Here is a 15,163-nt window from a genome sequence, read left to right on the forward strand (position 1 = left end):
TAGGCCCACTCAGAATCTTAAATGATCATTAACAGGGCATTGGTTAAATACCTTTTGGAACACTGAAAGAATAAAACGTTATTGAAAAACAAACAAAAAATATTGTTGAACTACTGGAAGTGATAAATACAGGTTTATGTTTACAAACAGGAAGTGGATAGTATATCAGTGAGTGGAAAAACATAAAAAGGATTACTTTATTCCATAAATTAACTATAAATCTCAAGTGGAAAGAGAGAGAACTTAAGAGAGTAGACATTGCGTGTGTGTGCATGTATGTGTGTTTGTATTGGTCAAAGTCCAGGAGAAGATACACTCATATGTAAAAAGTTACCTCTTGGGAATATAAATTCAAATGACTAAACTTAATGTTGCCTTTTTATTATCTGTTTTTAAAATTGTTCTGCAAAAATGAATATTACTCGGGTATTTTTAAAAATATGGACATCCCATGGGGCAGGCGCTTGGGTGGCTCAGTTGGCTGAGCATCTCACTCTTGGTTTCAACTCAGGTCATGACATCATGGGTCATGAGAGCAAGCCCTGTGTTGGGCTCTGTGCTCAGCGGAGAGTCTGCTTGAAGATTCTCTCCTTCTGCCCCTCTCCCCTGCCTCACGCTCATGCGTGTGCATACTCGCTCTCTCTAAATAAATAAATAGGGGCACCTGGGTGGCTCAGTCGTTTGAGCATCTGCCTTTTGCTCAGGTCATGATCCCAGGATCTTGGGATTGAGTCCCGCATCGGGCTCCCTGCTCAGCGGGGAGTCTGCTTCTCCCTCTCCCTCTGCCCTCCCACCCCCCCATCATGTCTCACTCTCTCAAATAAATAAATAAATAAAATCTTTTAAAAAAATAATAAATGAATAAATCTTTTTAAAAAAGCAATGTCAAAAGACAGAAACATTCGTTTACAAAAAATATGGGCATCCCACCCTCGGTTTCAAAGTATATTTTCCTCTTCTCTCATTCAGTTCTGTTTTAGCGCAGTAAACTGTTAAAGATCTAAAATAAAGAAGAAATATAGAGCATGAACAACTTCAACAATAAAATCCTGTATTGTTTAAGCATCTACCATACTCCAGTGACTATATTTTCAGAGTTGGTGGGAAATAGACAGGAGATACACATGTCTGTTATCAAAGAATGCAAATATCCTGTTCCCAAGGAAATTAACACTATCAACAGGTGTATTTTGGGGGGAATTATGCAGGATGATACTTTGTGTTTTATATAGTGAAACATTTGTGAAATTTTAAGGGAGATTCCCATGATAAATTCTTGGGTTTCTCTTGGCTCCTCAAACCCAACATCAAATTTCAAATCTTGTAGTTATCAGTATTTATTTTTCACATAGAAGCAAACTACAACAGTAGCCAGGATTAGACCCTCTTCCTGAAGTTACTCTTCTGGGGTATTAAGAGAATAGTTCATGTGTGGTATCTTGAAAGATCCTAAGAATTACCATTTTATTTATTCTTGCCTATCCGGAAGTACTGAAGGCAGGAGTACTACAGTCAGAGAAAACCACCCATCTGCCTCCCCTGTGCGGAAAAGAACAAGTTATCAAGTAAATCATAAAAGTGCCTCCCACAGATGACTAGGAAAATGGCTCCCATTGCCATTTCCCTTCCTTCTCAACTAATGGCTTCAACCTTCTCTGTTGGTCTTCCGCTCTAAATCACCAGTATGGAGTCAGTTACCTTATTGAATACAGAGTATTTATCTTGATATCTATAATTTATGCCTCTTGATGGCGTTCTTCAGAAATTAAAAGATAACCGATTATATGTCCTCCTTTGCCCCAGAGCTGACCAACTCATTTCCCATCCTCACGTTATCAGAAAAATGAAGTAAAATGCCACTTTAGACTGCCATGATAAATTTCTTTAATCACAACTGGAAAACTTTGGGAAGAAACATATTTGGGAGAGAGAAGAGAGACGTACCTATTATATTTGTGTTTTTTTTTTTCTCTTCCCTTTAATGGAATAGTTATATGAAAATGAGACCTTAATTTGTGGGGCGCCTGATGGCTCAGTTGGTTAAGTGCCTGCCTTTGGCTCAGGTCCTGGGATCAAGCCCCGCAGTAGGACCCCTGCTCAGCGGGGAGCCTGCTTCTCCCTCTCCCTCATGCCGGCGCCCCCGGCTTGTGCTCTCACTCTCAAATAAATAAATAAAATCTTTTAAAAAAATACCTTAATTTGTGTAGAGTTTAGTGTGTTACAGTTTAGTTCTCATCTGAATCTACTGTGCTTCTTAAGATTTCATTGTTGAAATGCTTGTGCAATAATAGTATAAGGATGTTTGGCACATCACCTATGTACCACAGCCCACAGATCTCCAAACAATTTAGAAATATTTGCAAATTAATCCTCTTTACATCCCAGTACATTATTCATTTTGAGTCTGTGGATGGGGAACAGGAGATTGGATTCCAGAGTGGAACAGCATATTCCATCAGATTATAGGGAAGAGATAGGAGGGTGACTTAATTAGGGTGCACAAACTATGTGGCAGATTCAGGAGCCAAAAAGATGCTATTCCCCAAATATGCTAAATGGCAGATGGCCATATCCTACACTTTCACAGTGCAGTGGTTCTGAGTATGGACTTTGGATTATGCCTCTGGATTGGTATCCTAGCTTTGTCGCTTCCATGCTTGGGAGCAAGTTCTTTACTTGTTTCATGTTCCTCAGTTGTAAAATCAAGTTCATTCATGTAAAATCCAAGTCATACCTACCTCGCACAGTTGTTGTGATGATTAAATCACAGAATGATCCTGGCACATACGTTAAGTCTCAAAGTTAGATATTTTGTGGTATTATTTTCTCCATTGGAATATATTGCCAAAGTCATAGCAGAAGTGAAAGAAGCCAAAACACTCAGATCCCATTTTACCTCTGTTCAAGAAAAATCTACTTTCAAGAAAGCCATCTATAGAGCGCCTGGGTGGCTCAGTTGGTTAAGTGACTGCCTTCGGCTCAGGTCATGATCCTGGAGTCCCTGGATCGAGTCCCACATCGGGCTCCCTGCTCTGCAGGGAGTCTGTTTCTCCCTCTGACCCTCCCCCCTCTCATGTGCTCTCTCTCATTCTCTCTCTCTCAAATAAATAAAAAAAATCTTAAAAAAAGTGCGCCATCTATAAATACCTTAATTCTAGTCACCAAATCTAAATGGATTTTGTGTCAAAGGTCACATACTTATAGTTTAATGTTACACTTTTTAAAAAGTAATCTCTACACCCAACGTGGGGCTCGAACCCACAACCCTGAGATCAAGAGTCATATGTTCTATACTGACTAAGCCAGCCAGGCACCCCAGTTTAATGTCATACTTGATCCGTGCATTCACATACTCATTCAACAAGTGTGTATGGGGCACATTCCAAGCAAGGCATGGGTTTAGGTGCTGAGAACTCAAAGTTTGGATAGGATAGATATGATTTCTGCCCTGCTTCTAGACTGGGCCACAGGAACTGGACTGGGCATAACAGTGGAGATAGAAAGGGTCAGAGGAGGAGCAGAAAGTTTGGGAACATCATAAACTTAGTACCTGGAAATTGGTGGTTTTAGCTGCTTTGGAGGTCCGAGTTATCTCTTTTATGTTCCTGGGTTTATAATGTGTCTCTCTATACCTCTCTCCATTCTGCCCTCTGTACCCTCATGTATCCCTTCTTTTCTGGGGGTTATTCCACATCTGAAATCTGAAGGATGCTAAATTCCTGGTCCTTTCCCCTTCTCAGCAGCAGGGACACTTGGCATCGTGGAGAAGGAAGATGGTACTGCTGTCGTGGGAGAACCTGTGAAGCACTTGGCCTCATCCTTTAGATGGCTCCAGGTGGGAGGTAGAGAGTCACGGATTCCAGGTAGGTGGGAGATTCTTGGCAGGCAATCAGACTACTAAAATATGGAGCGGGAAAGAGGGGAAAAACACACAAAGTCAAGCTTACTAGTGATTTGTAGGGGCATTTGTGACTCCATTTTAAGATGGTATGCCAAAATGTGCATTTTTATGGGGATATTCATTCAGCGAATACTTGAGCATTGATTAGGTACAAAACACGGTTCTAGGAACTGAGGACATGTCTGTAAACCAAACTGCCGAAGTTCCCGGCCCTCCTGGAGCTTACACTCTAGAGGATGATGTGGACCATAGGTTTATTCTCCAAAAGGTTCTGTGTTTTAAAAATGCTCAGGAATCAAGATGCTAGACCTGTGGTCCTCAGTGTCGTGTACCAGCACCGCTGCAGGGGGGATCTGAAAAGTCCAGAGGAGAGCACCCATTCCTGAGATTCTGATTGGATGGATCTGTGATTGGGCTTGGGAATAAAGTTTTAAAGCTCCCACTCATTCTGATTCAGTTAAACTTGAGACAAACTGCTTCTTTGAAAAGAGAGTGGAGATGAAATTTCCCTCACTAAGAGCCAGGAAGAATTGGCCACTTCCTTCTTGCACAAATACTAGGCAATGGGATTTTCAGTTCTGAATATCCCAGGAGAGAAGCATCAACAGTCTTCCCTTATTTTTATTAGCTTAGAATAGCCCCCCACAAACAGTCCTTCCAAAATATTTAAGTGTGTGCCTATATATTTTAAGGTTTAGAAGAAAGAGGGGGAATTATCATCATCATCTAACATGAGACCCCAAATGATTTCCTAATTGTTTTTCCAAATACTATTACTATTACTACTACTACTACTACCACTAATGTAAGTTTTTATTATATGCCACTTTACAAGTATTCATTTTACAAGCTGGGCAGTTTACAAGTGTTCTATGTAATACTCCCAAGAACCTTGTAAGGTATTGTTATACTTACTTAGCAGGGGAGAGAGGAAGGCTCTGATGGGTCAAGGAGCTTGCTCAAGGTCACACAGAGATCGGACCAGCTGGAACCTACAGCATAGCTGGGCTCTCAACCCCCGACCCCAGCGGCATCCCATCCTTTCCGAGTCTCTCCCCCTCCCTCCCTTGTTTAGCACTTGGAATCTCTTCTGTGACCACTGATGAACATACATGTTATAAATCACTGAGGAAAAGAGATTGCTCAGGAGACTCTCGATTTGGGGGCTATTTGGGGAGGGCAGCCTTCCCGGCCCAGGGTATTCTTTCTGTCCGCAGCGCCCGAGCTCATTCCGAAACCTAGCAGGGAGAGACACTCGCTCGGCTCGCACCCCAGGGCGGCACCGATCCCCGGGCTGTGAATTCCGAGAGGTGGCTGCCTAGCCCCCGCCCCCGCGGGCGCCTGGGCGCGGGTGCAGATTGCAGAACAGTGGGTGATCCTAATCTCCTGGTCCCGGGGCGGGTCCGAAGATTCTCGGCTCCAGTCAGGAACTTGAGCCTGGGACATATGACTGGCTCCAGAAATCTTTGCTGGAAAGACAGTTAAAAGGCTAGGTCCCTTTTAGGTTGAAGACTTGAACCCCCTCTAGCCATTTGGCTTCTTTCCCTTGCCTATAGTTTTCCCTGTGTCCTAAAAAGTTGGCTCCGAAGCTTAAGGGTATCCCAAAGTTCACAGGGATCCCAGGTAGGGGGCCAGAGGACCCAGAGTCACAGAGACACTGGCAGTCCCAGCTCCAGGACCCGAACCGGTGGGCGCAGGCAGGCAAGGAGCAGGCGCGCGCCTCCAGGTCCGGTCCGGCTCCGGGGCACTAGGGGGAAGTACCGCGGGGGGTGGGGGCGGGGGTGGACAAGCCCGGCAGAGTGACCGACAGTGTGGCCAGCCACTGGCCGAGGGCGGTGAGGAGGCTTAGGCCGGCGTGAGTGCGTGCGTGTGTGCGTGAGTGTGAGCGCGAGGGTGAGTGTGTGAGCCTCCCCAACCCCCACCTGTTTGAAATGGTTTTAAAATGCCAAAGCCAGATTGACCCTATTTCAAAAGTTGCAAACAGTCGGAGTAAAACACGTGCACATGCCCCTACCCCCAAGTGATTAGCTGACTCCAGGGCAAGGAGAGAAAAGGAGGAATGAGAGGGGTGCGTGGAGGGGGCTAAATTGCGTTCTGGGGGATCGGTTTTAGGACCCAACGGGAAGCACACTGGAATCTCTCCCTCCGGGAAGGAGAGGTGGGGCGGGCCGGCCGGCAGGCGGCCTCGGGACGCATGCGCGCGCGTCTCCTCTCGCCGGCCGCTGCGCTCGGCGGCGCGGAATAGAATGAACTGTAACAAAACAAGTCGAGCCTTTGTATCTGCTTAAAGGGGCCGCAGGCACTTCCCTCCTGTCCCCCCCAACCCCCGCTCGGCAACCGCGTCTCCAGGGCTCCCAGCAACTGGCTGGAAGGGCTTCCCTCACCCTCAGGAACAGCCCGCCAGCGAGGAAAGGCGAGCCAGGCGGGAGGCAAAGAGGAGACACCGCAATTCTAAGAGGCAAGAAAGGAAGGAAGGGAGGGAAAAAAAAAAAAATAACCCAAGCGGCGCTGAGTGGACTCTGGTCCGGGAGAGAACGATCGGGCGCCGGAACGTGGACCGAGAAGCACCGGAATGCAAACAAAGCTCACGGGCGCCAGTGCAGGGCTCGCGGGGAAGCTCAGAAAGTTTGTTTTATGATGGCTTGAGTGCGCGAGTGTGTGCAGGGGAGCGAGGCTGCCAAGTTTCTCTCCCGTTGCGTTATTTTGGGGGAGACGTCTCTCCCATGAACGAGCGGGGGCTTGGGGGCTTGTGCTGTGGGGGCACCTGTCTCTCATTGTATTATTTTTTTGTGTTGGGGTGGGGAGGAGGGGTGTAACCCATCATGTCGAGAGTGATCCAGAAGAAGAACCACTGGACTAGCAAGGTTCACGAATGCACCGTAAAGCGGGGACCCCAGGGTGAGCTGGGGGTGACGGTGCTGGGGGGCGCGGAGAATGGGGAGTTTCCGTATGTCGGAGCGGTGGCCGCGGCCGAAGCAGCGGGGCTTCCCGGCGGCGGCGAGGGCCCTCGGCTGGGCGAAGGGGAGCTGCTTCTGGAGGTGCAGGGGATCCGGGTGTCCGGCTTGCCCCGCTATGATGTGCTGGGAGTCATCGACAGCTGCAAGGAGGCCGTCACCTTCAAAGCCGTCAGACAAGGTAAGACGGGACGCGCCTCCGGGAGGCGCCCGCAAAACGGGGAGAGGCCTGCGGAGTGCCCCCCGCCGCATCTCCGTTTCCCGCGTTCCTGCTCCGAGCGCAGCTTAGAGGGGAAGTCGGGGCCGTGCGCCCTGTCGTGGTGAAATAAGCAAAGTTGTTGAGAGATGGTGGGTTGTTTGCCCACCTGCGTTGGAAAGAGGGGGTTGGATTTGCGCCGGGAAGCGGGGAGACTTTTCCCAGGCCTGGTTTGCCAACCTGTTATCTCAGCCACCAAGTACAGCGCAGCTTCGCCTGTGCGGGGAGGAGAGTTGGGAAACTGAGGCAGGGGCAAAGTGGACGGTCTGCGGGCCCCTCTGGGGAGTGATGCAGCAGGCGCAGCCACTGCATTCCTTTCCCAGTTATCAGTTCACAGACCGGGAGAATGGGTATGAACGAGAAGAGGGGTCTGTGGTTACTGACCTCCTCCATCACGAAATCGGCTTCACCCGGCATCCCTCCAGGTGGGTTGGGGTACGACCGCCCTGCGGTTCCTGTGCCCGCCGCCTGAAGATCCTGCATTCACCCTGGAGCTGGATGACGCATCTGTCTCGGTCGTGTGGCCCAGCCCCAGGCGTGGGGGGAGGGAAAGAAGGAGTATTTCTGTCCGCGCGAATCAAGCCCAAATTTTTGCTGCCTCCACCACCATCACCATCGTTATCGTTGATAATGATAATGGTAGCTAATCTCTTATCTGTTAGCTTACTACGTGCCAGATTCTGTGTTGAATGCTTTCCTTGGCTGTTTTATTCTGACTCACAATTCTGAGAGCGAGTTGTTTTTATAAACCTCAGGTTACAGGTAAGGAAACCGGGATTGACATTGGATAAGTTACTTGCCCAAGGTCACACAGGTATCAGAAGTGAGGGTTTGAGTCCTTAATGCAAGCCAAGGAGGAAGAGGTGGGGGATGACCCTCCTGGACTGGAGGGCTTGATTTCTGGGGAGGGAATGAAGGCAGATTCCTCTCTTAGAAGCTTATAGAGAAGTACCCACGTCTTTGATGACTGCTGGTGGTGGGGAGTCCCTTGCATCTCAGTTTGGTTCAGGCAAGGGGCTGTCCCTAATACCAGTCCAACAGAGAAGGACTTGATTCCCTTAAAGGATCACTTGCACCACCAAGTACTGACACAGGTTCCTCTCCATGAAAGCACCAGAGGAGGTGGCAAAGTTGAGTGTGGTGAAAAGTTCCCATATGTGCTTGAGGGCCTGGAAGGGCAAGCAGCAGCTGCAGGAATGTGTTAAAGGAAAGGAGGGCTGGGCTGGGTTGAGCAGATCCTTGGAAAAAGGCCTGTTCCAGATGAAACAGGAGGGGGCAGAAGGAATTATCAGGCCTTTTGGTAGTTTGGGGAGCGATAGAGGGACAGTTATGAAAAGCTTCTGCCATTTATGTCCTCATCTTCCACTTGGACACCTCCTCCAAGAAGCCCTCCAGCATCTGAACAAACCCTTCTTCCTTTGGGCTCCCCTAAATGTGTACTTTGTAGCTTTTTACTTACTCTGAACTATGAGTTAGGCCCCTTTTCTCATTTCCATACAAGAGACTGTGCCTCATTCATTGTGCATTTCCCCAGGCTTTGCTTGAGGTCTAACACCTCCTTTCCCTGAGAGTGTGTCCTCATCTGTAACCTGGCTTTCATTTAGGTATTACATAAGCTAATAAGTGGAAAGTGTGCAGAACAGGGCCTGGCACATAGTAAGTTCCCAATGAAGATGAGCTATTACTATGTTCAATTTAATTTGACCAGTGATTTATTTCTAAGCCTAGCTCTTGGTGTTCAGAACCTGGATTATGAATTCAGTGCCAGTACCTGGATTGTTTGAACTTAATAGAACTGTAGAGGAAACACCGTGTCAAAGCATTTGATGAGAGCAGCCACAGGTCTCGTGCAGGGGTGTTTTGGAGAAAGGGTTGGAGGAAGGACCTATCCGTCTATTATCTGTCTAGTGGGTCCTGTATCGGGGCTTGTTTTTAACGTGCAATATGCTGCGTGTGGCTGAACCTCTTCTGTCCACCAGTAATCAAAGATCCAAGAGGCATTGTGCCTCATCATGGAACTTAGGAAGGGTGCGTCAGATAATCAAGTGTGTTTGGAATCAGACCCCTCTGGATGGAAAGGAAACGGTACTGTCTCCAAATGTTATTTCCCTTCACCCAGAACCATTCTGTGTGCTGCATAGGATTGTTCCTAGCAGGTGCATGCGTTTGTGTGTGTGTGTATGTGTGTGTGTGTGTGTGTAAATCTACTTGTTCTACTCAGGATAGCGTAAAGATGTGGCTGGAATCCACCACAGTGTGAAAGCTACTATTTTATGGGATAATTACATGGGCACAGTTCTTCTTCCAACATCTTCATTACAGAAACATGGCACTAGGAAGCATTTCACTAGTCTTCTGTCCCCTTCGTAGCAAGAATATGATTTAAATTATACGACAGGATTGCTCTTACCATGTCTTCATTACTGTGTTGTAATCATATTAGATAGACTCATCCTTGGTATGTGGTAAAGGAAAATGTTACTTTTGTGTTGTCTGCACCCTGAGCTAGCCACTCCCAGGGACAGAGGGAACTTTGGGTGCCGTCTGTATGGAAATGTCACGGTCTTCTTGTGGGAGAAAATTCTGCTGTTTCTATTTCATGGCAGCTCCCTGGAAAGATGCACAGACTAAAATAGTGTGTGGCAAATGGTATTATATGAAGTAGGACTAGATTGTGAAGGAACGAAGCTAAGTGGATCCACCAGGTTGCACTTGGTTCATTTTATTTTATTTATTTATTTTAAGATTTTATTTATTTATTTGACACAGAGAGAGAGAGAGAGGGAGAGCAGAAGCAGGGGGTAGCTACAGGCAGAGGGAGAAAGAGGCCCCCTGCTGAGCCAGAGCCCAACTCAGGGCTTGATCCCAGGACCCTGGGATCACTAGAACTTGGTTCATTTTAGATGGGGAAGACAGTCTTTTGTCACAAAGTGCCTAAAAATATTTACAGATATATATAAATGTTACATAAAATATGTTATTTTGAAAAAAATGTTATTTTGTGTATTTATGTATAAAATATAGCATATACTTTATACTTGGTAAGTATATATTTACTTGTGAAATGGACAGGTCTTTAGTATATAGTTTGATGAGTTTTGACAAATGTATATGTTCATTTTATCTTTTTTTTTTTAAAGATTTTTATTTATTTATTTGACAGAGAGAGACACAGCGAGAGAGGGAACACAAGCAGGGGGAGTGGGAGAGGGAGAAGCAGGCTTCCCGCGGAGCAGGGAGCCCGATGCGGGCCTCGATCCCAGGACTCTGGGATCATGACCAGAGCGGAAGGCATTCGCTTAACCGGTGCCCCATGTTCATTTTATCTTCACCCAAATCAGGATATAGAACATTTCCATTACTCTAGAAATTTCCCTTCTGTCCCTTTCCAGTCAGTTTCCCACACCTCCTCCAGAGGCAAAGGCTTAATTTTGTCTGTTATTGAAGTTCATATAAATGAAATAATGCCATATGTAGTCTTTTGTGTCTGACTTTTTTCAAAGTATTTTGGAGATTTCATATTGTGTCATTGTTCTTTTTTTAAGTATATATATATATATGTGTATATATATATATATGTATATATATATATTTATTTATTTATTTTTAAGTAATCTCTTTACCCATCATGAGGCTCAAACTTACAGCCCCACGATCAAGAGTCACGTGCTCTACTGGCTGAGCCAGCCAGGCACCCCTCTTTGTTCTTTTTTATTGTTGAGTAGTATTCCATTGTACGTTATGTGTTTATGTACGGGTATGTATATACACACACACAGTTTTTAAAATAGTTTTGCTTGTCATTGGACTTTGGACTATTTACCGTTTTTCGCTCTTAGGAATATAGGTGCCAAAAATATTCCAATTGCTCCGCATCTTTGCCAGTCTTTAATCTTGTCTGTCATTTGAATTGTAGCCATCCTAGGATATGTGGAAAAAGAAAAAAAAGGTAATTAAGTTAATTTTGTTATAGGATATAAGCTAAGCACTTGCTTTAGAATGTGCCAGGCGCTTGGCGAAGCTAGTGCTTTATGGACATTTTGTTTTTTATTCCTCGCCCCTGGACGCAGATGTCGGACACTGAGGCCCTTGGAGTTTGGGGAGCCTTTCCAGGAGTCACACAAGTGGCAGAAGTCGGGTCGGCGGTCAGCTGTGCTGGGTGCCGAAAGCCCCGGCTCTTCATTCCTGGGTCAGCGCGTCTCAGAGTATGGCCCGCACACCGGTGGCCATAGCGTCCCCTGCGAACGGTTAGGCAAATTCCTGGACCTGCCTCATCCCTAGCGACTCCCCACTCCGGAGGCGGAGCCAGTGGGGCAGTTTTTAAGAAGCCCTCAGGTGATTGGGAGGCTTGCACAGTTTTGAGAATCACTGTCGCAAGGCACAGCCTGACATTGAGAATATGACCCATGGCGCAGCTGACCTGGGCTCTGGAGCAAGCTTTGCCTGCTAGTGCTGTCCTCTCTGGCAAGTCACCCTCTCCGGGCCGACGTTTCTTCATTCCTTCACTTCTTCGTGCCAGAAATAAAATGGGCATGCCCTGGAGGTCCTTTGCACTCCTAAAATGCTGCACTTCCTTGAGTAACCCCGACTCCAAAAGCTTAAGATGGTGTGATTGTAGTTTCCCAAAGTGGTGATATCGTAGGTCATGCTTACATATTTTCATAGGTGAAGTCTGGTTTTGCAAATTGCCCGGAAGCTGAAACTGCCCACATTTTAGACAGAGCAGGGACAATAGATAAGACACAGCTTAAAACCCACACCACCACCACCAGAACATTTCCCTCACTGTAATGAGGGAATTATGATCACACACAATTGAATAGAGTTCTTTGTGCCTTTTTGTGTTTTGTTCTGATGTGTGTCTATTTTGACCAATTGGAATATACTACAACAGCTCTGTAACATTCTCATTTTATTTTATTTTTTAAAAACTTTATTTGAGAGAGGGAGAGAGAAGCAGGCCTCTCATTGAACAGGGAGCCCGACGCGGGGCTCGATTCTAGGACCCTGGGATCATGACCTGAGCCCAAGGCAGACGCTTAATGGACTGAGCCACCCAGGCGCCCCAGTCATTCTCATTTTAAAACACATGGCTCTTGGGGCGCCTGGGTGGCTCAGTCCATTAAGCGTCTGCCTTTGGCTCAGGTCATGATCCCAGGGTCCTGGGATCGAGCCCCGCGTCGGGCTCCCTGTTCAATGGGATGCCTGCGTCTTCCTCTCCCACTCCCCCTGCTTGTGTTCCCTCTCTCGCCGTCTCTCTGTCAAAAAATAAATAAAATCTTAAAAAGTAAAATAAAATAAAATAAAACACAGGGCCCTGTCTTTCTTGGTGTCCCGTGAATTCTGCTTTAGGGTCTCTGGGTTTGCTTATTCATTCCCTGAGATGGTCACAAGATTGACTCTTTTCCGTAGTGTCCCTTCAGAGAGAAGGTCATTGAGCTTCTCATGGTAGTATGCTGCTAGATGGTTAACAACCGGCTCTGGTAGAGGCCAGCCTCAGATCTGTAGCATATCTGGAGTGGGGAAGAGATGCATTTAATCCATTCTCTGGAGCCAATATGAGCCAGTCCCAGCATACCACTAACCCCCATATAAGACAGCTCTGGAGTCACATGCCATCCCCTCATCCTGCTTTGTGACTGCATGGCCTTGTCACAATTTCACATTATCTTCTGTTTCTTCTTTTTTTCAAGTTAATTAATTTATTTTTTTAAATAATCTTTACACCCAGTGTTGGGTTTGAACTCACAACCCCGAGATCAAGAGTCACATGTTCTACCTGCTGAGCCAGCCGGGTGCCCCTTGTTTCTTCTTTTTTGTCTGTCTCTCCTCCCTCTAGAATGTAAGGTCTGTGAAAACAAGAAGGTTTTCTCACTTGTTCACCCCTCTATTTCCCAGGGCCTAAAACAGTACCCGGCAAATCCTAGGTGCTCATTAAAATTTGTTGGACACGTGAATGGATTTTCCTTTGTTGCTTCTCATTCGTATGATAAGTGCAGACTAGGCCGTCTACATCCTTCCTCCTTTACTCCCTGTTCATCTTTTATTCTGATTTAGGATCCTAATATGTTCATTTTCCCTTCCAAGATCTTCCAATCAGCTGATTCCCTGTGTCTAATAATTTGTACTGAGCTATAAATGAGTAAATGACCGACAAGGCTTAATGAATTATATTGAAGTATTTCTGCCTGTTGACTCTTGCTGGAGTTTAAGAAGTGAAATTTCAGATGCTGAGCAGGCAGGATGGTGGGGGACTTCTCTGTTTTCTGTTGATGTGGGATCTGCTGTATGTCAGCATCCATAAGAATGACACCTTACCTCCGTTTTCTTGTACCATTGTCCCTGAGTACAGTTTTTCCAGCCAACAGCAAATCAGGTCTTTGCTGCAGAAAACAGTCTCATTTTTGTCCTCTCTTGCTCTTAAATTGTGCTTTGTGTTTATATGTCTTTTTTTTTTTTTAACTTAAACTTTCAAAATCAATCTTTTTATTCTTCGTGCTAAAAGACCACTCTCTGCGGGGTATTTTTAGGTTACACTGTGGAACATTCCACAGCTTTTAGAAAAAATAATGCAAGGACAGGCAACCCAACTTGTCCATTGTTTCCAGTGGCCACCCTTTGCCAATGGCCATGTTATTTAAAAATAGATTAACTTGACCTTATGATGCAATGGCATATAGTTGGCTCCTCTGCATTTGTTGGCATTCATTACCCAGCTAGTTTAGGAGGGCAGAATTGATGCTATCCACCAAAGGGAATTAAGTGGTTTATAAGAGAAAACATTCTGACATCTTCTTACCACAAGGGTTTACATGAAGGATGCTGCTTTATAAACGATGGTTATTTAATGCAAAACACCGGTCTCTGATGTTAGTGGTTCCTTCCTTGAGTTTGTATATATGTGTAACAGTATATACTGATTCTGTATACACGGAGAATAAAGGCTGTCAAATTCATTAAGGGCTGACATTCACATCCTAAAAAAGTAGGTTACTGCATTCTTGCCTGTCTTTATGCAGCTTCTCTGTGAGATCTATAACCTTGAAAAAATCCCTCGTAAACACTAGAGCTTTGCTGTACTGCACCCCTATGGATGTCTGTGTCGATATAGTATTTCTTGTGAATTTGTTTTGGCGTTTCCACAGCTGAACCCCCATGGATGTCAAGGACATGCCTATCATATTCATGCCTGCTTTATAGTAAAGTGTCCAATGGAGAGTCCAGTGTGTTCTGGATGCTAACTTTTCTGAAGCCATGTCGCAAAATTAGGAGATGGAATTTGAACAAGGTCTTTTATGATTAAATAATACTCGCCTCTTTTTATGGCTAAGTAATTAAAGAATGGAGTAATCCATTACTTATAATCATTTCTTTAGTCCCCAGAGTGAAAACCAGTGTCCTCACAGTGACTCACAAGGCCCCCTGTGATCTGGCCCATGACATTTCTTCTCTCTCCCCATCCATAGCCTGCTAGTCCCCACCTCGACATCTGGAAGGCCTGCTCCCTCCTGAACTTCAAGTCTTTCCCACTGTCACCTTCTCTGTGACACCTTCTTTGACTACATTATTGGGAGCTGTAACCCCACTGCCATTTGTCATCCTCTGTAGCCTTTCTCTGCTTTATTTCACTCCATTTCAGGGCGATCACTTCAAAATAAATAAAATCCTTATTTTGTCTCTCCTAGAAGAGAAGCTGAGAGGGGAGGGACATTGTTGATGTGTTTACTGCAGCATCCCCAGCACCAAGAGCAGTGCCTGGTGTGTCCTCGTTGCTCAAGTATTTGTTGAATGTCTACTGTCCAACAGAGAACTAGAATAAATCTCCCCTGAGCTCGGTTGCCTCTGAAAATTCCCATATTTGAAAGTCTCTGAAAATGTGGGTAATTCATGATGGATCACATTAACCTTGATGAGTGTTTGTCATTTGCAGTCTGTGAGTGTGGCTAAGTAGAGCTTAGCTGACTGATGGAGGAATATTCGTGAAGGCAGCATTGACAGCCAGTTTCGGTTGGTCTTCATGTGATGGGTTTCGGGCAGCACCTGAGTATGTCA

General features: G+C 45.7%; 1 protein-coding gene and 1 long non-coding RNA gene across 14 annotated transcripts in view; one reads left to right on the forward strand and one right to left on the reverse strand.

The window, feature by feature from the left end:
• Window positions 1–2,728: 2,728 nt before the first annotated feature.
• On the reverse strand, window positions 2,729–5,946 carry LOC129045410 (uncharacterized). Its single transcript, XR_008505113.2, has 2 exons — window positions 4,817–5,946; window positions 2,729–3,897 (listed from the first exon to the last, which is right to left on the reverse strand). It is a non-coding gene; the product is annotated as an uncharacterized LOC129045410 (long non-coding RNA).
• Window positions 5,947–6,117: 171 nt separating this feature from the next.
• The window catches only part of MAGI1 (membrane associated guanylate kinase, WW and PDZ domain containing 1), a 618,082-nt gene continuing 609,036 nt past the window's right edge, over window positions 6,118–15,163 (forward strand). For 9 of the 13 annotated variants that reach the window (XM_064594028.1, XM_064594036.1, XM_064594039.1 and 6 more), the window contains exon 1: window positions 6,120–7,036. In XM_064594028.1, the coding sequence (XP_064450098.1) occupies window positions 6,724–7,036 (313 nt within the window). In that variant the 5' untranslated portion in view covers window positions 6,120–6,723. Of the gene's footprint in view, window positions 7,037–15,163 lie in introns of all 13 variants that reach the window. The other 4 variants (XM_045862011.3, XM_045862013.3, XM_064594089.1 and 1 more) reach the window with 2 other exon arrangements.

This window comes from Mirounga angustirostris, unplaced genomic scaffold (assembly GCF_029215605.1).
Source record: "Mirounga angustirostris isolate CCGP_5_RB_7025 unplaced genomic scaffold, mMirAng1.0.hap1 SCAF_1, whole genome shotgun sequence".
NCBI lineage: Eukaryota > Metazoa > Chordata > Mammalia > Carnivora > Phocidae > Mirounga > Mirounga angustirostris.